This window comes from Penicillium argentinense (genome assembly GCF_028826775.1).
Source record: "Penicillium argentinense strain IBT 30761 chromosome Unknown utg000011l_segment0_segment0, whole genome shotgun sequence".
In the NCBI taxonomy this organism is placed as follows: Eukaryota; Fungi; Ascomycota; class Eurotiomycetes; order Eurotiales; family Aspergillaceae; genus Penicillium; species Penicillium argentinense.
This window is the reverse complement of record NW_026622670.1, coordinates 1,355,602-1,376,484: the sequence shown is the minus strand read 5'-3', so window position 1 is coordinate 1,376,484 and position 20,883 is coordinate 1,355,602. Positions and strand designations below refer to the sequence as shown.

Below are 20,883 nucleotides of genomic sequence, written 5' to 3'. Positions count from 1 at the left end.
TTCGTCAATACCCTGCAAATAACTGTTCCCTATCTTGAAGTACTACACCTACTACTCTACTGCTACTACTCATACTACTGCACCAGGATAGAACAGCATTCAAGTGGGGAAGCTGGAGGATCGACGCTCGAGCCAACAACGTGCATATCGTCCGTGCATCTCTCCACTCTCTCGTCTGTTCTTCTCATCAAATTGTCTGTCTTCCCTGTACGTTGCTCCCTCTGCTTCCCAGCTGCAACTCCTCCATCTCTCCGGTCGCATCAGCCCACCATGGCTGCCGTCTTCTGCACCACCGGATACGCCCACTCTCCACCCCGCAACCCCTCACTCGGCGCATAGAATCGAACTGTGTCCACGGTTAGCTGCGCTGCTGACACCTCGAGGGTCCTCTGCATCTGCGCGACTTACGCGTGAGCGAAAAATCCCCGCCGCCCCGGGGAGCTGGCAGCCAGCTATTATGCATACCCGTCAGCCACCGTTATCGTCATACTACCGCCTAGTGCCCTGGGCAGTCTCCGTGCCATCATCCCCCAAGCTAATCTGAGACATCACCGGGCCGAGAGTCACTTACTTGGAAGTCCAATTCTTCGGTGGCTCCACATCTGCCGGCTGGAGCAGGATCTCAAAGCTGCCGTCCTTTTGCTCGCCCTGCTGACCCCCATAGACGCGCTCGCCATCGGGATAGGTCAAATTGGACCGGTCGCTCAGCGCATACCGATTGAGCGGGTTCTCCACGAGAAACTGCTTCGCATTGTAGGCCGTCAAGCTCCAGAATCCAAACTCGGCGAGCTCGGGCTTGCTGGGGAACCGGAAGAGATACGCCTCCTTGGGCCCGAGATGCATCGTTCGTCCGCCCTTGTCAGAACTATACGACGGGTAGAGAGCCTCGGAGGCCGTCAACGCTAGGTACCCCCTGTACGCGATGAATTGTCGCATGAGATAGTTCTCGCCGTAGTCGCCTTGCGCTTGCGAGCTCGTTTGGACCCACTCGTGTCCGAGAGAGACTAGGTTCGCGGGCTGTTTGGCGGCCTTGGCCATGTTGGCGAGTGAAGCGGCGTAGGCCCGGGTCAGGTTCTGACCAGTGGGCGGCTCGTAGGTTCCCTCGTGGAAATTGATCCCTGCCCTCTCCAGCATGCGATTGACTCGGTTGAGATCCGAGATATTGCGTGGCGGGTTGTTGGGGGTGATGCGGGCTGTCAATTGCATGATCTTGGTGGCGGGATCCGATGAGATGGATGAGTTCAGCAGGGGAATGGTTAATGGTGCTTGACGATGGCCCTCGTGTCTTGAGCGGGAGTGCTTGGGGATTCGTCGTATGTTACTCTTATCTTGGAAAGCATGGATCTTTTCCAGATCCCCGTTGGTGCCCTTGACAGCATATCGTGGGAGCAAGATACCATATGGTGTGGGTGCGGTAACTATGCCCTCTGCACCATGGCATTCGCCTGAACTTATCTTTTTTTGCTTGACCAATTCCGTACAGAGCTCAACACCGGGCTTGCTGTCGGTCGTATATCGTACGAGATACTTCCCAGCAGTGCTGTTGTGTACACTTCCCAAATTGACATAGTTGTTGGCATACCTAAAGAAGCGAAAGTAAGTAAACCTTCGAGTTCAGTGGTAAAGATTCTCACATACGCGTCGTAGAAGGGAAAGACCCAATACCGGTCATTGACGACCGGGACATCCACCAGAAGGTCGTGGTGCGTCAAATCGAGAATGGACATGGAGTATAAGGTGTCCACATTCGGCCGCACAACATCTTGGAAATCGGACGTCGCGAGTTGTCTCTTATGCATGAACCGGTTCGTCCCATTGGCTGTTTCAATAGTCGGCACAGCAAACTGAACAAATGGCATTAAAGGGTAACCATACTGCAAGGCTCGTCGTCAGAATGGGACCTGCATTGGGAACAGTGGATATCCTTAGCTATGGACGATGCGCACAGTAAGAGTGAACTCGGTGGCTTCATCTATACGAGGCGATAACCGCAGGCTGCTGGCACTGGCCGCAACCCCAAAAGCCACGCAAATTGATGATGCCTTCATCTTGTGCTCCTGAATGTGGAGTTGTTTAGATGCAGCTTGCTATTGCTGTTGACTCTTCCCCTCGTTATATAGATGGTGCTTTCCTGGACCGAGGCACCATTCCGGGTATACAATTGATCGCTCGAATAAAACGCGCGCAATCGATGCAACATGGGCCCCTGATCGCCATCAACATTGGCCCACTTTGCCGACTCCCCTCTCCTCCAAAATTTACTCGGACTCTAAAACGCTCCGATCAATTTGCAGTAAGGGATGCGGTGCATACTCATTCGAGAAACTGCCGAGGAGCTTGTTTGCTGCCTCCTTGTGAAGGCTATTTTTCAAAAGGTTCTCCACATTTCACGATTGTTGCTATGACTTCTTTGGCTTCATTCTACTCTTACGAAAAATAATCTCAGTGTCATCGGAGCATAAATTATTAATATCAAACATGATGGTGGCTTTTTCATTCGTAGAATAAGATGCTCCATGGTGGTGGGCAATAATGATGTTCTATTATTATTATGGGAAAGCCTGAATTACCTCTTCTCGCAGAAGATTCAGAGGCCTTTATGAACCTAGACTTATACTAAACTAGATTATGTTTGAAGAGTCTTACATCCTCAATCTCCTTCGGTGCTCTGTCGGAATGAAATTCGGGATTCGCCGGAGTCCCCGCCGCAGAGATTAAACTTTGACAGATCAACTGCCGATGATTGAACTAGGAACATTACACGAGAAATCTCAACCCAAATCAGCTAGAAGAATTCAAGAGGCGCGTCAAATGTCTCAAGAGCTAATAAGATACCTGTACCTGAGCGGATCTCAGGTAAAATTAGTAATGATATCGAACCAAACCTGTGGTAGCTGCAAACCCTTCATAAAACCCTTACCAAGACCGAGACCGTCTATGCAAGCGAACAAGACAAAGAACCAAAAGAGACCAAAAAAAAATTTCGATCAACTTTCCGCTGAAGAGCCAGAGTACAAAGCAGTGTAGGAAAAGCATCATATGCATAAAGCGCTTGGAATCGCGGGTTGTAGAGAACTAGACGACAATATTCGAGCATGACCGAGGGCCATAGTAGATACCTAAGGTATGGCTGGAAGGAATCACAAAAAGAGCAAGATCCGCCATGTATGCATCCGATAAAAGGCTGAAAAGAAATAAGACACAGTTGTGAAAAAATCCGGATTCCGGATCGCATAATGTACGGATAAGGCCAATGACGATGTTCAAGGATTTTGAGGCGAGGGAATCCAGAGTAGAGCAGGAACCTCGTGAAGATCCCTGCCGACTTTTTAGGTTGAAGAGAACCCTCTCGTGTAGGGTTGAAATTGGGGCAGGGAATTCAACATTCAGAGTTGGGTCCCAGAGCCTAGTAGATTCCACTGTTGGGTTGGAGGGGGATGCTGGATACCTTCGAGATACCGCAAGGGGGGTATCACCTAACCAGCGCCTGGGGAAATTCCAAGAGAGAAAGGTGCGCCTTTTAACGCCAGCAGCTGATCCAAATATAAGAGCGAAAACAATTGAATGTCGAAATGGGTATGTTTGACCATGGGAGGGTTGGACGGGAGAGTCCTTGGGAGAAAATTGGGAATCGAAGTGGCAGTGGCAAGAATTCTAGCTATTGCGGGGAGATGTCGTGAGAGATGTGGTGGTTATGGTGCGAGAACGGGGGCGATACGATTAGAGCAATGGCCCTGCTCACAGAATTCTCGAGTCCTTCGGACCATTTTGAAGAATGGTTTTCGCAGCGGTCAAAACGGCTTGCTCACAGAATTCCCGAGTCCTTCAGAGCGTTTTGAAGAATGGTTTCCTTGACCGCTGCGAAAACAAGTCGAATATTTGAAGTGTCCGTTGCTTGGGTCAGGCTGCAAAGAGTCGATACGTTAGCATAGGCCATCCCCAATGCTGCGCAGTTAATCAAGTACGGTACTTACTGTGGATACAGGTTCAGGTGCGCTCGATTCACCTGATTAAATCGCCAAAGCAGGTACTTTGCTGCTCGAGCCACATCATTGCCGCCAGCGTAATCTGGAAAATAAGTGCTCAATGGAGAGCGAGGAAGTTTTTGCCGGAAGAGATCGACCTTGTTAAGGAAGAGAATAATGCTCGTCCGCATAAACCATCGCGAATTGACGACGGAGTCGAAGAGGACTAAACTTTCCATCATGCGGTTCTGATTCTGTTAGTCTTGTGCTGGGGGATGATCCAAGTCCAAAGGGGGATCTACCTGATTGCTCTCTTCCAACAGTGTCTGGTCGTATTCACTCAAAGCGACACAAAAAATGATAGAGGTAACGTTTTCGAAACAATGGATCCACTTCTTGCGCTCGCTGCGCTGGCCGCCCACATCGAACATGCTGCAAATTGGGTCAGCGGAATTCTAGCTTTTAAGCCGATACCACCTGCGTCTGTCAACGTACTGAATGCTCAATTGGCCCATCGTGAATCGTGTTTCGTAGATACCAGTGGTTTTTGTTCTTGCTCGGAGTACATCGGAAACATTGGGAGTGTAGTCTGTTGCCGTTATTCGCTTGGCCTCGTCGAAGAAACTGTGATAGGGGTCAGCATCTCGTCCTATCTCTCTGGAGATGGGTATCGAATTGGTATACTTACTATGGTGCCGAGTCCATTAGATAGAACTCATTCTGGCGCTCGAGAACAGTTGATGTGCACGGGTCATTCCACAGATATGTGATCGCATCCCCCACTTTGGGATCAAGTGGCGTATTGGGGTCCGGGTCGACGTGATAATCTTCCAGAAAAGATATGTAGTCTTGAACCTTCTGGCTGGAGGGCTCGAGGGAGAACAGGTGGTATGCTTCAATGAGAGCCTTGGCGCAGTCCAGAAGGTTTTTGAACACGGTCAACCGGTACAAGGCCAGCTCTTCGACGGTGTAACCATTCTGGTGGATAATTTTCATCTGCTTGACGATTGTGGATTTCCCGCTCTCGCCGGAACCTGTGGTAAATTATAAGCTGATGTTTTCCGAGGACGCGCCCAAAACGTCCCAGTTCGACTTACCAAGTAGCAGGATCTTGCATTCCCTGCGTAACCGTCTGGAGTCTTCCTCAAGCCTCCGATCGATCATCTGACTTCTCTTCTTCTGTTCCACATCCCCCGCGTTCTCGGTACTAAAACACATCCCCATGATTGCCGGGTGGGTTCATCCAACTCCCAAACCAGCAGGGAACAGGACCGGGTGCGCCGCGCGCAAAAGCGATCGGGGTTAGCCGGACGGGACGGCCACAGCCTTCACTAAGTTCCGAAGACAGCCACCCGCCACGCACGAGAGAACGAGTGTCGGCGCAACCGGAGCAGGGCAAGAGGGTCGGATGGGCGTTGCGACGAGTGGGATTTCGCAATGGTTGAGATCGAGGGTGAGGTTGAAAGGCGGGGAGGGCGAGTTTGAGAGCGCAAGATGAGCGGGAAAGGGTTGAGTGAGGTGAGGTCACGACGAAAGCCGGTCGCAAGATTGGCCGTAAGAAGGGCAGTGAGGAGGTCAGCTTTGGCGGAGCAAAGAGGATGTCGGTGCGACCATCGTCACTGGGGGAGTGGAGATGCCAGAAGAGCGGGTTACGGGGGGGGGGCAAAGAAGCGTGTACGGGCCCGGGCTGACTGGGACTGCCGGCTGGTTTTACGCCTGCGTTTGGCGGCGTACCGTACGTGAGCGACTTTTTCGCCCGCCCCAGCCAAACTTGGGTACTACAACCATACAGCCCCCGTACAGGTCATACAGTGACCTGAGGCCAAGTAATTACGAGGTGCTTTGAACTGGCAAAGTTTTCCGTCTCTTGGGGCCAAAGGTAATTTTGCGGTGTTTTCGTTTTCAACCTAACAGCTGGGGCCATGACGGCAGAACGGGCAATTTCTTCCCCCGGGTTAAAGAATGACCCTCTGTGCGATCATGGTACCTGGCCTCGTGCCCGATGCGATGCGGCTGCTCAGCGCCAGGTTACTTAATATTAAAGGTGGCAGTACCCTGCTTCGCAGCAGCAGGAACGGAGGGAGTGCTCCGACGAGCCTTTTCAGATCTCGGTGTATCTCCAAGGCCAACCAACCCACCGGAGCTGTGGTGGAGAGTCATGACGTCGGCCTCAGGCAGCGGGGTTCACGTGCCTCCCCACGTTCTGCAGAAACATAGCGTCCATCCGGGGTGCCAGGTTGCCTAATCAATGTGCTATAGTTACGAGAACAATAGCACTTGGGGATCATAATGCCATCTGGTGCGTCTGGGTTAGCTAAGCGAAACAATGTGTTAACCCATCCATTGTAGAGTGGCCAAGGTGCGGTGTAGACAACACGATCGGGATGGACAGGGATACACGATATATTTCCGAGATCTACTCCTTCCCCCTCTTCCATGTCATCCGTATACTATTACATAGTGTAGTAACCACCGATGGAGGTACTAGTTGTACGTAGTCGCCCCGACACTGTATGATCAGTGTTAGTGGTTGGGTGCACCAGTGTGTGAACCACCCTCAAACCCCTCCGGGCGCACGACATGCGGCCCCGTCCTTTCCCAGAAGGGAAATGCCTTTGTTGCTCGTCGCGTGGCTCTTTTGTTTCACATGTCTCAGTGCTGCTGCCCCGTGCGAACCCGCCTCACCGTTTGGCAGCGTTGGGATTCTTGGTTCCTAAGGTTCAATTACATATCCTGCCACCGTAACCCAGGCGTTTCCACAGTAGTCACAGCGTTGCTCCATGTCCGATCTCAATTCAATCGACGATCGATGCTGCATCTCGGACTATTCCCCTGTAAACATGCCTGCCGGCGAGGACCTCCAAGTCTAGGCCTCTCCCCCCCCCCCCCCTTGCAACGTCCGGCTCTGATATCCGACGCTGCGCGACCGGTGCAAGGCAGACCCGTCGACCTTAGGGAACAGTCGTGTAGGGATTGTTCTATCGCCAAGAAGCTCAAGTTCGCGGTTTCGCAAGGCGAATGACAGCCGCACAACGCAGCAGGTGTGCTGGGAGCGGGCTAAGCGCGGGTTATTCGCGATCTACCATCCGCCTTCCCAGTTTTTATCGTCTTCGATGGTACCTTGGGGTACCGACAAGGGTACTGGCAGCCTTAGATAAACATAGATCCCCTCTAGCTGTTTTGAGGTTATTCCTAGTAGGATCCTATATGCCACTAAATTACTACAGCGTGAGGCCGCCTTCCTGGAGGCTCCCATTCACGAACTCTCAGCCTGACAAAACTGTCGTGGTTCCCGGGCAATGGACCCGGTCTAGACAGGGCGCCGCATGGTAGGTGGAGGCCGCTCCTAGGTCGGGGCACACAACGCCGCAGTCAACACCCTTGATGGGCAGTGGGAAATGCCCGGGAGTACAGCAGTAGACATCATACGGAGGAGTACCGTCAGGTAGCGGAATAGCTCCCTAATGATAATTGAGCCGGAAACGATTGGAGTACAAAGCAGCCCTGACCCTCGCTGAGTCATCCGCGCAGATACAAGAACGATGACGTTCGCGACCGCCAGGCAGGTTTTCACCGCGCAGAGGCAGAGAGCCCTTTCCCCACACCCTTTCCAAGGCCCCTCTTCGGCGTCAACCCCCTTCATCCTTTCCAGCATTGCTTTTGCTCCGATTTGCGTCCTCCTCAAAAGTTCCTTTTTCCCGCAATCATGGCGGAATTCGTGCGGTCCCAGATCTTCGGCACCACCTTCGAGATCACCAGTCGGTATGTTGACCTCACCCCGCTCGTTTGGATCGGATCGACTAACCTGTGCTCTTTTTTCAACCAGGTACTCGGACTTGCAGCCGGTGGGCATGGGAGCCTTCGGGCTCGTCTGGTAAGCTCGTTCCTGTCAACATGGCTCACGCGCTGGCCATCCCGGCCCACAGCTAATGCCCTCTGCCTTCCGATAGCTCGGCGCGCGACCAATTGACCGGCCAGCCTGTCGCGGTCAAGAAGATTATGAAACCGTTCAGCACTCCGGTTCTGTCCAAGCGCACCTACCGTGAACTGAAGCTCCTGAAGCATCTTCGCCATGAAAACGTAGGTTTTCCTGAATACGAGCCCTTTGCGCCAGATTCCGTACTGAACGCCTTCGCAGATCATCAGCCTCAGCGATATCTTCATCTCTCCCCTGGAAGACATGTATGTCGCACGTCATATGCCCCGACAACGACACATAAACTAATTGCTATAGTTACTTCGTCACTGAGCTTCTGGGTACCGACCTCCACCGACTCCTTACTTCTCGCCCTCTCGAAAAGCAGTTCATCCAGTACTTCCTCTACCAAATTCTCGTGAGTACCCTTGAGTCCATTGGCATCTCCCGACATAAATCGAAGTATCGATTACTTGCAGATATCGTTTTACTGACCGAGTGTAGCGTGGATTGAAATATGTCCACTCCGCCGGTGTTGTCCACCGTGATTTGAAGCCCAGCAACATCCTGATCAACGAAAACTGCGACCTGAAAATCTGCGATTTTGGTCTCGCCCGTATCCAGGACCCACAGATGACCGGCTACGTCTCAACAAGATACTACCGGGCCCCCGAGATCATGCTCACGTGGCAGAAGTACGACGTTGAGGTGGACATCTGGAGTGCGGGCTGCATCTTCGCCGAGATGCTGGAGGGCAAGCCGCTCTTCCCCGGAAAGGACCATGTCAACCAATTTTCGATCATCACTGAGCTGCTGGGTACTCCGCCCGACGATGTGATCCAGACCATCTGCAGCGAAAACGTAAGTTATTGTTTTACCCCCGAATTGCTCGTTTCGAGCGACAAACCCCGATGATCTTGGTTAATTCTCTCTTGGATTTAGACCCTCCGGTTCGTCAAGTCCCTTCCGAAGCGTGAGCGCCAACCCCTGGCGAATAAATTCAAAAATGCCGATGCCGATGGTTCGTGACTTGATTTCCCGCATGCCCCACTCCTTCCGGTGCATCTTCTGACAAATCTTTCAGCCATCGATCTGCTCGAGCGCATGTTGGTATTCGACCCCAAGAAGCGAATCCGGGCCGGAGAAGCGCTGGCGCATGAATATCTGGCCCCTTATCATGACCCCACCGACGAGCCGGTCGCACAAGAGAAGTTTGACTGGTCGTTCAATGATGCCGACCTGCCCGTGGACACTTGGAAAATCATGATGTGGGTGCGGCTTATATGCACGGGTGAAATACGTTACTGACACTACTTTTCTCAACAGGTACTCGGAAATTCTCGATTTCCACAACATCGACCAAGGCAACGAGGCCGGCCAGGCTCTGGTCGCGGGTCCGGTGCAGGGCAACCCTCCCCAGGCTTACGCATGAATCCCATAAAACGACCCATAATTCTACATTTTTGCTGCACTTGTATTTTTTTTTTTTTTTTTGTTCTCTCGGGATTCTCCCCCACCCTTTTTTTGGTTTCAGTTTCCTCCCAGTGGGCTGCAGAGCCCAAATCCTACATCTTCCAAAGGCTTTTTTACTGGGAAGCTTTGCAAAGTGGGCGTGTTCGTCTTTTCCGTTGGCCTTCTGAAAGCCAATTGTCCATAGCTAGTTCGGCGTCGTTAAGAATCGGCTGGTGATCAGGGGATTTCCTTTTTCTTGTTATTTGCAATCATATCTGGGGCTGAGCATTTCCCAAGATTCCGCGCGGGCGTACCTGTTAGTATGTGTACCTAGACCGGAAATAGAAAGGCGGCTATGACGATCAACCGCGGGGCCCTCAATGTAAGCACACCGCCCGCAATCAACACGTGAGCGATCGCATATCGAAATCCCCTGCAAGTCAAACGGCTCCAGTCTTCTTGCGCTCATGTTTCATGGCGACAATTCGGCCTGGCTGTGGAGAACCCCCGAACCCTTGCATCCGCCTTCTTGTAATCCTTTCCCGCTTTTCCCCGCAACTCCCATGGCTGTCCAACATAAACAAGACCCGATTGTGCTGGTGATCGATTTCCACCATGCGCGGTGAGTCGTCCAACCATAGCGAGCGCCACACCCATTTGACCAGTGTCCTGGACTGGTCGGGAGTGCGCCGATCGGTGACTGTAGCTAATGTGACCTGCAGGGGCCCGGAAATCGAACACTGTATTGCCGACGAGGGCACGAACCCAGCTATCGAGAATGACTGGTCACTATTACCATTCATGGCCCTATCTGACGGCGCACACCTGTATGGAACACCCCTTAGCTCAGCAATGCTCTCTGCAGCAGGAGTGATGGCTCTCTACTCTGTGGAGACTGTCCCATACTGCTGGTCCGGACTTGGGAGATCAGTGGACTGATATGCTGGAATTCTTTTGGTTCTAGTTCAACCGAGGAGTTCTCCTATTTCACACTACGCCGCAAGGAAATGTCAGAGATCCCCGAAACTTCACTCTTCGGTATCGCCTGTTCGCGCCAGATCGATTCCAAGCTCCTCCTGAACCGGCCGCCGGATGTGACTCGATCTACAGTGCAAAAGGCGGTTGTCGTGGTCACAGATAGTCCGCAGCGGGTTGGGCAGTTGCGCGAGAAGCTTTCCGTTGTCACATCTGCTTGGTTTGCCCAGCGGTAAGTTGGACATATTTACTGCGGACCTAGGAGTCTCTTTTCCCCGCAGGAGAGCTGATATTTTCGAAACGGACCGAGGCAATGAGCTAACTGTGAGATTAATAAATAGTGACTTCTCGGATATTGATATTCTGAAGGTGAGCGGATCTATACACCAAGGCTGGGATTGAGCAGCAGACTTATCGATACTATAGAAATTTCGCGAGGGCCTGGTCATTAGTTTGATGAATGATGAGGCAAAAGACCAGAACTTAGGTCAGTATCTGTGTCACTCCGTTGCAGCATTTATACTGACTCCTGGGATAGGTCTTTCTCTGAGAGAGATGATTCATGAATTCAAATACCAGACATTGGTTCTCTTCAAGGCATTGCTATTGCAGCCGAAGGTAAAGTCAACACTGGATTTGCTCTGATCAGTGTATTCTGACAATCATATCAAGATGCTCTTCTTTGGTACCCGTTGCGAGCGATTATGCATGCTCCAGTTTTCTCTCATTTCCTTGATACCCGGACTCATCAATAACCTGGAAGACTGCGCGGATCCTTCATTCGATAGCTATGCGCAAAGCGTTGAGAAGCCGACATCCCTGAAGACTAGTGATCGCAGCTCTTGTAAGATCGAACCCAGATGACTTATTTCTGGACTTTGTACTGACGCTCCGTAGTGCTGGCCTACATGGGTTTGCCATTGCAGATTTTTGGAAAGGTGTGTTTTGTCCCTGGACCGAATGTATGCATCCGGGGTCTAATCAAATATTTAGGGAAGCATGTTTGGGCCCTATACTCCTCTCCAACAGCTGGACCTGTTGGCTGATGACGGTACCAAATCATATGTTGTGGGATCTACAAATTCATTGCTTCTGCAGCAAAAAGATCGCTACAGTGATATTCTCATTAACGTGGGTAACCCGGTTTTCTCTTATTCCGACGAAGAATCTAACACAGATAATGATCTAGCTTGATGAAGATAGTATCAGTATCTCGTCTCTGAATCTACGCAACGCTTTAACCCTCTCCACAGCTGACAGACGTTGGATCGATCTTCTTACACAAATTGTCAACGATACATGGGATGATGCTCACCCTTCACGCCCAAAAACCCTCGGATTCATGGGGTCTGAGGAATTTATCCGTCTGCAATTCGAAGAGTATCTGTTGGCACTACTCTCGAGCATGAAATATCACGAGGAGCTTACTCAGTGTTCCTCTGGTGAATCGCCCCACCGAAGCAGAGCCCAGTTGCAAAACTTCAACATCGAAGGTGACCCTGCTCTTGATTTCAATGCAGAGTTTTTGGCTCAGTGGCAGAAAACCTCCAACTATGCGCTCTTCTCCCGTCTCACTTCGGATGCACTCTTGTTCTCCATCACTGAACCTCGACACCCTAGTGCTGGTGGATTGACCGTAGAAGACATTCAACGTCGTCTATCCCAGCAGGTAGCTGATCTCCACCTCGATGAACGCGTCCGTGAGGGCCGGGAAGCCCTCGGTCGACACTTTGCGACGGGCCAAAAGAAGGTCAGCGCGGCATACAACAGGTTCTGGTCCGACATTGAGACCATGCGCGAGGCCCAGAAGAAACGCAACGAAGAAAAGGCAACACAATCACAGCGCGCCTCAATCGACACTCCAGCTTCTCCATCGCAAGGCTCCATCGATGACTCTACTTCCGAAACATCCGGATCCTGGTTTGGAGGTCGCCCAAGGGGCTCAATTGACGTTTCTCAAGCGCAAGCTTCCGTGGGCCAAGCAGGCCAAAAAGCGAGCGCATACTTCAGCTCATGGGGCTCCTGGGCCAGCGAGAAACGGCGCGAGTGGCAGGAGAAGCGCACCTCCTCCCCGAGTCCAAATCCAGCCGTGACAGCGTCCCCATCGACGCCATCTCTCCCCGTCGTCGCCGAAACTGTCGAGTCTGACCGTGGCCGCCGTCGTTCCATGCAGCGACATAGTGAAGATGCTGAGGGCCTGTCGCGCAGTTTAAGCCGTAGAAAGCGATGGAGTAATATCCTCCTGCGTCGCGATAGCGGTGAATTCAAGCGTGATGATACCTCTGATGTCCCCTATCCAAAGTCTCCACTTTCCCAGGGATTCCCAGCCCACGAGCCTGAAACTGAGTTCAAACATTCGGAAACCGACGAAGAGATCCCTGAGACTCAACCTGCCGATGCAGACGGTTTTACTAGTGTCTCGCTCACTCCTAGGGAAGGACTTTGCGTGGACTTGAACCCGGGTGAAAACACGAATCATGATAGTGAGGCGAAAACAATCGACACGCAGCCGGATGACTCGGTAACGGCGCTGCCTACCAAGGATGAAACGCCTTCCGAGGCCACCAAAGATGTTAGCAAATAAGGAAGACCACCTTTTCGCCGAGATTGACGTCTTTATCCTTCTGGTCCCCTTTACTTTCATTTGTCTTGTATTTTAGGTCCTTGGCATTGTAGCGCGGCATACCCATTTTGGAACATATTCTTCAATTGTTTCCTCTTTTCACTTAATGATGGTTATTTTGCGGAGATCGCACCTGTGCATATAATAAACTCAAGGTGGTCCCTGAGTGGATTCGGTATATTTCTGCATCGTGGTTCAGGAAATCTCGCACCTCAGCGACCACATATAGGTACTTAGAACACGGAAATAGACGTTGAATGCATACTTCCCAGATAGTATTACGAGAAGATTCGCGGCACCAGGATAGCACTGCATTAAAAAAAAAAAGGATCTAAAGATAATCTACTACACCAGTCTTAACATCATAAGGCGACGAAGAAAGACGTTGGGAAGACTTGGTAGGACAGGACACATACATATGTCAACTTCCGTATAGTATCCGACCAATTGGAGATATCAATGACTCTGTATTTCCATTACCCCTATTCACGCTTTTTATGGTCCAATTTAGTTACATAAGCAATGCCGTCGGATCATCCATAGACCCGGTTCCATGCAGTATTCGTAAGGTAATGCCGACAACATACCTAAAGTGTCATGATTGAATGGCCTGAGTTACACTACAATAACAGTGCATGGCTCTCGCAGTCAGTTCTATACTGGAAGATGCGGCCAGGGTGGTGAAAACAATCCGGATTATCATTGGTCTGTCGTCTCTGCGCTATGATGAAAAATGGAAAAGATTAAACACAACATGGATCGTTCTTGTACTCCGCGCTTGTAGTATTCCCGCAAAGCTAAAAAATTCCCGATTCCCTGACCAAGTCGATTCATCCTTGACCTAGTTCCGTTGAAACTGTGAGGGTAGGAAGAAATACGCAATGAGGGCGATACATACCAGAGACGAACCCAGGGCAACACCGGAAGAACGAAAAGTAAAGCGAATCCACAAAAGTGGGGGTTTGGTGATGTGATGAGATAGGGGGAAGAAAGAGCAAGGATTTGATGAATAGTGGAGCTTTTTAGGCAATGTAAGAAATCTCATCCCCATCAAGACGTTCGATGTAATCCTTCTCCATCAAAGCTTCGATGTTCTTCTTGATATCGGGAATCTTGGGCGGGAAGCGCGACTTTACTTGGTGAATTACTTCTTGAACAAGCTGAACGTGCTTCATCTTCTTCCGGGACTTCATGATGCGGACGATAGCGGACTAAAAGAGGGGGAAAGTGTCAAATGGTTAGATTCGAAAAGGTATGTTGACTGGTTAGAAGGGACTCACCTGCAAGAGAAGCTTTCGGTCTTCCTCGATAGTCTTGTGGGTATCGTCCGTTTCAACCTTTTGCTCCGACTTGATTCCGACATTGAGGTTGACTTTGATTTTCTTGTTTTTGAAGTTGTAGTTGAGGCTGAATGTGGTGCCAGGTCCGGGCTTGGCGCCATCCGGGCTGGGAAGGAGCACCTTCGCCTTCAGGAGGATGCCGAGGTTGGCGTCGAGAACTTCAGGACTGAGAGCAGTTGCTTTCTGGATATCCGGGTAAGACACGGTGTCGGTCTCATTGAACAGCAGCAAGATGCCCATCTGATATGTGGAGACCTGGAATGTGTAAGGGAACTTCGTGTTCTTGATGTAGTTCGCCTTGACTTCTCCCTTGCATAGCTGCCACAGCCATGTCAGCTTGCGACCATTATGCTTCCCGAAGTAATATTGCTGGAATCGCTCGCAGGTTTTGTTGATCTCCATGGGGGCGTTGAAGGGCGAGCTTGGAGGTTGGAGAGGCCAAAAGCCGGTTCCCAGAATCTGAAAGTGCGAATCAACCATCCGTTTCCGCTCCTCGTCATCGTAGGTCTTCTCTTGATGATCCTTGTAGCCAGAGTTAAGATCCTTAGAGAGCTGGATATCTTGGAACATGCGCTGCAACTTGTTTGTATATTCGAAACCACATGCTTCCTTGAGCTTGCTGATCATACTGGTCTCCGCATCGTCAGATACCGAGCTGACGTGGACCAGGCGTTTTGCCAGCATCTTGGAATAGAACTTTTGAAAAACATCCTTGTCCTCGATGTACTTGAAAACGGTCATGATCTGCACCAGCATCTCTTCAAGCTCAGACTCCTCGGCAGCCTTAGACCCCTTCTTCAACAAGCCATCGGTATACTTGGCGAGAAGCTCGGGGGAGCGAGTGGTGGACGTCAAGCAGAAGCAATTCCGGTTGACGAACTCTCGGCAAGCATTATCGAGAGAACGCACGAACTCAGACTCACCCTTGAAAGCCTCGTCGACTAAGTTCTGATACCGGGAATGAACCTGAAGCAGCGCATCCACGTAGAGCTTAGGCTCGAAGTTATCACTTTCGGAACGGACCTTCTCAACTGCAGCCAAGCCAGCTCGTCTCACGTGGTTTTCAAATGTGGAGCGCAGAGGATCCAGGCCGTCTTGAATGCAGGATAGAAGGCGGTACATCCGAGCGAGGTCGTCCTGGCGTTCGTTATCCAGGAGAACCTGGAATTCATCACGGAGCACACCGGAGTGGGCAGTGACGAGGACCTCCAGGCAGGTATCTGTAAGGCTTTTGGTAACATCAGGGTGCAAGTAAAGGCCCACACGATCCTTCTCCTCTGCAAGTCGAGCCTCCGCTTTCTTCATGTATTCCACGACACTATTTTCCGCCACAAACTGACGGGACTCGTTCTCGTAGTAGGATTTCGTGGCGGCAATGAATGGTTTCTGGAAGTAGTGTCGGTAGACCTCGAGGGTAGACTTCTTGCTGTCGTTTTCGTCCAGACCCAAAGACACAAAGGAATCGACGATGTTCTTGATTTGTGACTGCTCGATAGTCTCACCATTACGCTGCTTCTCAATCAGGTTCAGAACGGCATCCATCACCTTCTCGTGCACATGCTCGAAGAAATCGTCTTTCCACTTGACCAGGTGCAAAGTGTAGACATCGTAAACATTCTTTTTTCCCTCGTCGATCTCACGCTTGACCCAGTGGCGGTTGAGGTAGCTGAACAAGTGGTTGACGTATTTGGCTCCAGTGGTGTAGCGGGACCATTCGCGGATGTAGAAGGCCAGGAGTGCTTCTTCAGTGTGGCTCTGGGATTCCTCGCGTACCGAGGCAAGATGGCGCGAGAGATAGTGTCCCAATAGCCTGTAGAGTTCCTCGCCCAGTAAGTGCGCTAGAAGTTTACTATCAATTAGCATGGCATCCAGGGCCAACCGCTCAGTATGATGGAACAACGAACCTCCACGGTGAGCCTGCAGGCCTTGGCTGCTGGAGACTGCTTTCTGAGAGGTACAGAAATTGTGGACGGCCCTGTAGATAGACTGTTAGTCGGGTGTCACGAAATGGCGGTGGCAGGCATACGTGTAGAGAGCCATGTACTGAAGAGTGATCCGAGCGTTAGCCTTGGTTCAATAGAATGATTGGAATTTCCCCGTGCATGCAGGGCCACTTACAGTCTTCATGTCCACTCCTTCCTCCAGCTTCGTCATAACGCTATCGATTCCGGTCTCCAAGAACGACCACCTAAAAGGAAGTCAGCCCTGGTCTAATTTCTACTGGGTATGTTTGATCCATCTCTAACTCACGTTTCGTCGAGGTCGTCCTTGTGAGGCGTTTGTGGCATTGGCGCCATGGTGTCAAGAGAGATGTTGGATGGTCGTGCAGGGGGAGCGAGTTGGATCCTAGTGGATAGAGATCAATGGTCAGCTCGAGACATGTGATATCGGAGGGGATATTGTGTTCCGTACGCGGAAAAAGAGGCCAAGCGCTTGCAGGAGAGTGAAGCACTTCAAGCCGGAGATGGGTGTATTGTCACGAGTCACGTCGCGAGTGGTCACTGCCAAGGTTGGCAGCCCTCTTGTCTTTGCACAGGTGACGTTAGATCGTTAGAATTGCAGTATCAGAAAAAAGAAAGGAAGCCGCCCTGGAAACAGCGAAAGAAGATGAGCGATCAGGCAGAAGAGCGTGGCGGCAAGATGAGGCTGAGTGGATGGCGGACGTGGGGATGGCCATTCGGAGAAGGCGGTAAGCGACGGTCTGGATGGGCGGTCAGAGGAGCTTGCCTAGCTCGTCGTTCTCGCCGCGCTTTGCTCTGGGTTTTGGCCAAGAGAAATGTATTGTTCCTACTCAGATGATATTCTTCCCAGGCACATGGTCTAATTGCTTCATGTCACTACAGGCTACTAGGATTTCCATGAGCATCGTCCAAATACATACCTCCACACCTATCAAAGGGGATCCCCGCACCCTTGTTCTCTGGTTTGTTCTTAAGTCTCGGGATCAAATACTTTCATTTTCCAAACGTACCCTATATGTGATATATATACAGAGAAGGAGATATCTTGATTGTTCAGAATAAAAAGGTCAGCAACATTCTAGAGCATTGCAGATAGTATAAAGCAGCCTGAGGCATCACGACCCCAAACGCGGGATTCTGAATCAGCAGACCATAAATGACGTCACTCTGTCTTGTGAACAAAACCACGCTTCCGATTCCAGACCAATACCGCCAAATGATTAGATTGTCACTATGACCTTCAATCTACTCTCGGAAGTTCAAGTAACTCGGCGCCAGATCCCCTCGTGGAAGCTCATCCCCAACACGGGAATTCAAGGATACCCGCTCATCATATACCATGGCGCTTTCGACGCCACATCCGCCGAACTAGAAGATCATCTGGAAGCGGTAGGGGAAGTCATGCCCCAATGGACATACACCATGTACAGCCAAACCCATTTCCACTCTACCACCCACGAGGTGCTGGGCGTTGTGGCGGGTCGCGCGCGGCTTTGCTTTGGAGGCGAGGAAAACCCGCAACGGTTCGAGCCGACAGTTGAAAGCGGGGATTTGATCATAGTCCCTGCTGGTGTCGGCCACCGATTGTTGGAGGACGAGGGCAAGCAACCTTTCAGGATGGTTGGCTCATATCCACATGACAGACAATGGGATATGTGCTATGGTCGACCGGGTGAAGAAGAGAGAGTTAAGCGCATCCAGAACTTGCCATGGTTTCATCGCGATCCTTTGTATGGGGACAGTGGTTTGGATCTGTTTGCATAGCCCACTGAAAAGGACTGAGCGATGCGCCTTCAAAGAACACTTGCAATTAATAAAACAAAGTCTAATGGGAATCATATGCCGTATCCTAGGGTAACAGTCATACGTGTAATGTAAAATTCAGTGCCTCACTCTCTCAACAAGCCTAAGGTAAGGTTAGTCAGTATCGGGTGAGAATAGCAATCATTGGGGTAAATGGGGAATTTACCGGAGAACACTGATGCAGAATGTCATCAACCAGGCAAGCAATGCTATCAATAGAACCGATGCCAGGGCTTTTTGCCGGACACAGATCCTGTCATTGCGAGGATCCAGCTCCTGGTTGATTTCTGCTTCCCGACACGACCCCGTCACCTCCGATAGAGAGGCGAATGCCAGGCTGAGATTCGCGGAGTCGAAAACAATAAAGACCAAATCGAGCAGAATAAGCCGGGCTTTGGCGGAAGGCGAGCGCAGTCCTAGTGGCTTAGAGGTATATTCGTCAAATGTTATATAGACGAGATATACCAGGGCCACGGCGTCGACAATGATGGCCATCAGCGCTGACGGCCCTTGCGGGTGATGTCCTTCATCCGAGAGATGCTGAATGGATCCGCCCAAGGCCAGGGCGGAGAGTGAGAAACACCATACAGTCAGACGTAGAATAAGAGGCACAATTGGGCTCTTGAGGAGAGTATTATGGAAGCGCTTGAACCAGATCTCCCGGCGATTTTTGGTGTGCAACGGATACTCTGGGCTGTCCCCCTCAAGGTCTTTTCCCCGCCATGGTTCCATATAGCTGCCATGGTTCTCAAGCATCCATTCCGGAGTCACCTCTTGGATCTCTCTGCCATATTCTCGGGGGTACTGGATGGTTCGCGTGAAGGATTTCCAGCGTGATTCGCGTTCGGCGGACGGGGAGCGATCTTCGTCGAGGAAGAGCTGTTCTTGCGAGGGGGTATATTGATGCCTGGCTGTTGCATGAGGGGAGTGGTTATGCTGAGCGACAAAGACATCGTTCGGCTGAGAAGGCAGGAGACGGTCGGCTGCTGTAGCGTCTTGTCCTCCGTCGTCGGGCGTTTCGACCGAGCGGATCCAAGCTTTGACAGGGTATCATTAGTATTGTTGTGGGATTGAAGGATGCTGGGATCAATAAGGCGGCTGACATACCAGGCAAGGTCCTTAACGTAAAATGCTGAGTTCGCATGGTCCCCTCTATCTGCCCATCTGGGTTTCGTGAAGTGGTGGCTGGTGACTCGTAAGCGCCATTGCGCAGAGCTGAGGCATGAGTATCGATGCTCAGGAAGCTTGAAGATGTGGGCGCAGTCGGGGACGCGAGACCCGAGGGAACCTTTTCAGATAGCTTTTCGTTGATGACTCGCCCTGGAGCGTCGGGCTTGGAGCTCTGCGTATCCATGGCAGGCTGTGTAGAGAGGGACTCGGAGAGGGCGGAAGGCGTCAATTCACAGTCTGCATATCCGAGCCTACTGATTGCAGGTGGACCCAAGACAACTTTCCAATTCAGGGCCAGTATAATCCAAAACTGGGGCTGGGTGGGAGCTTTGCGGTGCAAGGATGGAGACGCTGGTTTATCTCCGAGGCCAAAACGAGTTCACGGGCGCGGAATGACGTCTCCCCTGCTTACCTTTCTCCCCGTGTGCCGTCGGTTGGCTTTCCTCCTCGATCACCCTTCAAGGCCCTTTGGCGCGCACATAAGGGCATGAGCTGAGTGATATCTCGTCAATTCCCGGTCTTGTCTCGTCTCCTGCAATAATTGCTTTTCGACTGCGAATTCCGACCCCCCTCACACGCGGCAATGCGCCTCTTTTTGATCCCCATCTCGACTCGGCGGGCGTTGATTTATGCGAGACCGCTACGAAGAGACATCCCCAAGGAGCTGTCGCTGTTCGATCGGGTGACTACCAAAGCAGCCCAGACCTGGGCCGAGTGGGAAGAAGCAGAGAACGGCTGGAAGAAACACCTGGTGACTTGGGGTAATAAGGTCCAGCAACGGATTCCGTTTGAAGAATGGGGGCTCAAGAGCATCCCGTCGCTCACTTCTCAGCGGCGGATAAATGAGGAGCATGGAAGCAAAAAGATTGAGCTCCTCTATCCCGGTAACTCGGTGCACTTGGACAAGATACCTGCGATCCTGCATACCATCGCGACGGAAAGACAGGAGTTTCATCGGAAGAAGATGTTGTGGAGCTTCGGCATCGCACCTATCACAGCGCCCTTGGGATTGATCCCAGTGTGAGTGTTTACAACATGATTATCTTTTGGAGGAGCGCAGAACGTTAATTGGCTTGGGGTGCACAGAATCCCTAATATTCCTTTCTTCTACCTGGCCTACAGAGGATGGTCCCACTGGCGCGGTTGGTTGAAACTTTTTTTGACTCGATTCCAAGGCGGAAAGGCTAACAATACCACCTTATAGCGCTGAATGGCTCGCGTCATTTGGAATTTCTCGTTGACAAGAAGCTTCTCAATCCCATCTCTCTTCCAGCATTGGAGCGGCTGTACGCCAAACGGGCAGCACATGCGCTCGATGACACGCCGGCTGATACACCAGGTAATGAAATGGCTGAAGACATGGAGCAAAGCGACGACCGCGTGCTTCTGAAGATGTCTGACGCGAAGAAGCTGGCATCTATATTGGAAGCACCGGAGTTGGCGCTGGAAGCTGAACGGGCCATTGTCCAAGTAAGCGAACAGCTGGAAGCCAAAAAGAAAAAGAATCAAGATTACAACTCATCAAATGAGAAGAAGAACTCATGAGTTGATTCTTGATGGTAGAAATGGCGTTTGTGTTGTTGTGTTTGACAGGCTGAAGCCACCTGATAGAAACTCTCATCTTCGTACAAATGTTTTAATACTCATGTATCATAAATGAATTATGCAGAGCAAGTTC

General features: G+C 51.2%; 8 protein-coding genes across 8 annotated transcripts; 4 read left to right on the top strand and 4 right to left on the bottom strand.

Annotated features, from left to right (window-relative positions):
* Positions 1-260: 260 nt before the first annotated feature.
* N7532_011523 (DUF1254-domain-containing protein) lies at positions 261-2,048 on the bottom strand (the record flags this gene model as incomplete). Its single annotated transcript, XM_056624014.1, has 5 exons — positions 261-346; positions 409-452; positions 572-1,582; positions 1,639-1,844; positions 1,947-2,048. 5 exons carry the CDS (start codon positions 2,046-2,048, stop codon positions 261-263), a joined length of 1,449 nt encoding a protein of 482 aa, XP_056469002.1.
* Positions 2,049-3,805: 1,757 nt separating this feature from the next.
* On the bottom strand, positions 3,806-5,189 carry gpaB (guanine nucleotide-binding protein subunit alpha gpaB; the record flags this gene model as incomplete). Its single annotated transcript, XM_056624013.1, has 6 exons — positions 3,806-3,905; positions 3,975-4,219; positions 4,268-4,397; positions 4,461-4,589; positions 4,654-4,999; positions 5,063-5,189. The coding sequence occupies 6 exons, from the start codon at positions 5,187-5,189 to the stop codon at positions 3,806-3,808; spliced, it is 1,077 nt and encodes a 358-aa protein (XP_056469001.1).
* A 2,482-nt stretch (positions 5,190-7,671) lies between these two features.
* sakA (mitogen-activated protein kinase HOG1) lies at positions 7,672-9,313 on the top strand (the record flags this gene model as incomplete). The annotated part of the gene is made up of 9 exons (XM_056624012.1): positions 7,672-7,727; positions 7,792-7,839; positions 7,916-8,045; positions 8,104-8,147; positions 8,200-8,299; positions 8,386-8,742; positions 8,824-8,902; positions 8,966-9,149; positions 9,208-9,313. The coding sequence occupies 9 exons, from the start codon at positions 7,672-7,674 to the stop codon at positions 9,311-9,313; spliced, it is 1,104 nt and encodes a 367-aa protein (XP_056469000.1).
* Positions 9,314-9,896: 583 nt separating this feature from the next.
* Positions 9,897-12,892, top strand: N7532_011520 (uncharacterized protein; the record flags this gene model as incomplete). The annotated part of the gene is made up of 10 exons (XM_056624011.1): positions 9,897-9,955; positions 10,056-10,244; positions 10,298-10,540; positions 10,650-10,677; positions 10,735-10,795; positions 10,847-10,926; positions 10,981-11,152; positions 11,206-11,246; positions 11,302-11,439; positions 11,498-12,892. 10 exons carry the CDS (start codon positions 9,897-9,899, stop codon positions 12,890-12,892), a joined length of 2,406 nt encoding a protein of 801 aa, XP_056468999.1.
* A 1,061-nt stretch (positions 12,893-13,953) lies between these two features.
* culA (cullin culA) lies at positions 13,954-16,568 on the bottom strand (the record flags this gene model as incomplete). The annotated part of the gene is made up of 6 exons (XM_056624010.1): positions 13,954-14,142; positions 14,212-16,109; positions 16,176-16,246; positions 16,298-16,314; positions 16,390-16,459; positions 16,522-16,568. The coding sequence occupies 6 exons, from the start codon at positions 16,566-16,568 to the stop codon at positions 13,954-13,956; spliced, it is 2,292 nt and encodes a 763-aa protein (XP_056468998.1).
* An 897-nt stretch (positions 16,569-17,465) lies between these two features.
* On the top strand, positions 17,466-17,996 carry N7532_011518 (cupin domain-containing protein; the record flags this gene model as incomplete). Its single annotated transcript, XM_056624009.1, has 1 exon — positions 17,466-17,996. One exon carries the CDS (start codon positions 17,466-17,468, stop codon positions 17,994-17,996), a length of 531 nt encoding a protein of 176 aa, XP_056468997.1.
* Positions 17,997-18,113: 117 nt separating this feature from the next.
* N7532_011517 (phospholipase D regulator) lies at positions 18,114-19,389 on the bottom strand (the record flags this gene model as incomplete). The annotated part of the gene is made up of 3 exons (XM_056624008.1): positions 18,114-18,138; positions 18,202-19,072; positions 19,143-19,389. The coding sequence occupies 3 exons, from the start codon at positions 19,387-19,389 to the stop codon at positions 18,114-18,116; spliced, it is 1,143 nt and encodes a 380-aa protein (XP_056468996.1).
* Positions 19,390-19,788: 399 nt separating this feature from the next.
* N7532_011516 (mitochondrial K+-H+ exchange-related family protein) lies at positions 19,789-20,750 on the top strand (the record flags this gene model as incomplete). The annotated part of the gene is made up of 3 exons (XM_056624007.1): positions 19,789-20,225; positions 20,292-20,347; positions 20,410-20,750. 3 exons carry the CDS (start codon positions 19,789-19,791, stop codon positions 20,748-20,750), a joined length of 834 nt encoding a protein of 277 aa, XP_056468995.1.
* Positions 20,751-20,883: the final 133 nt, after the last annotated feature.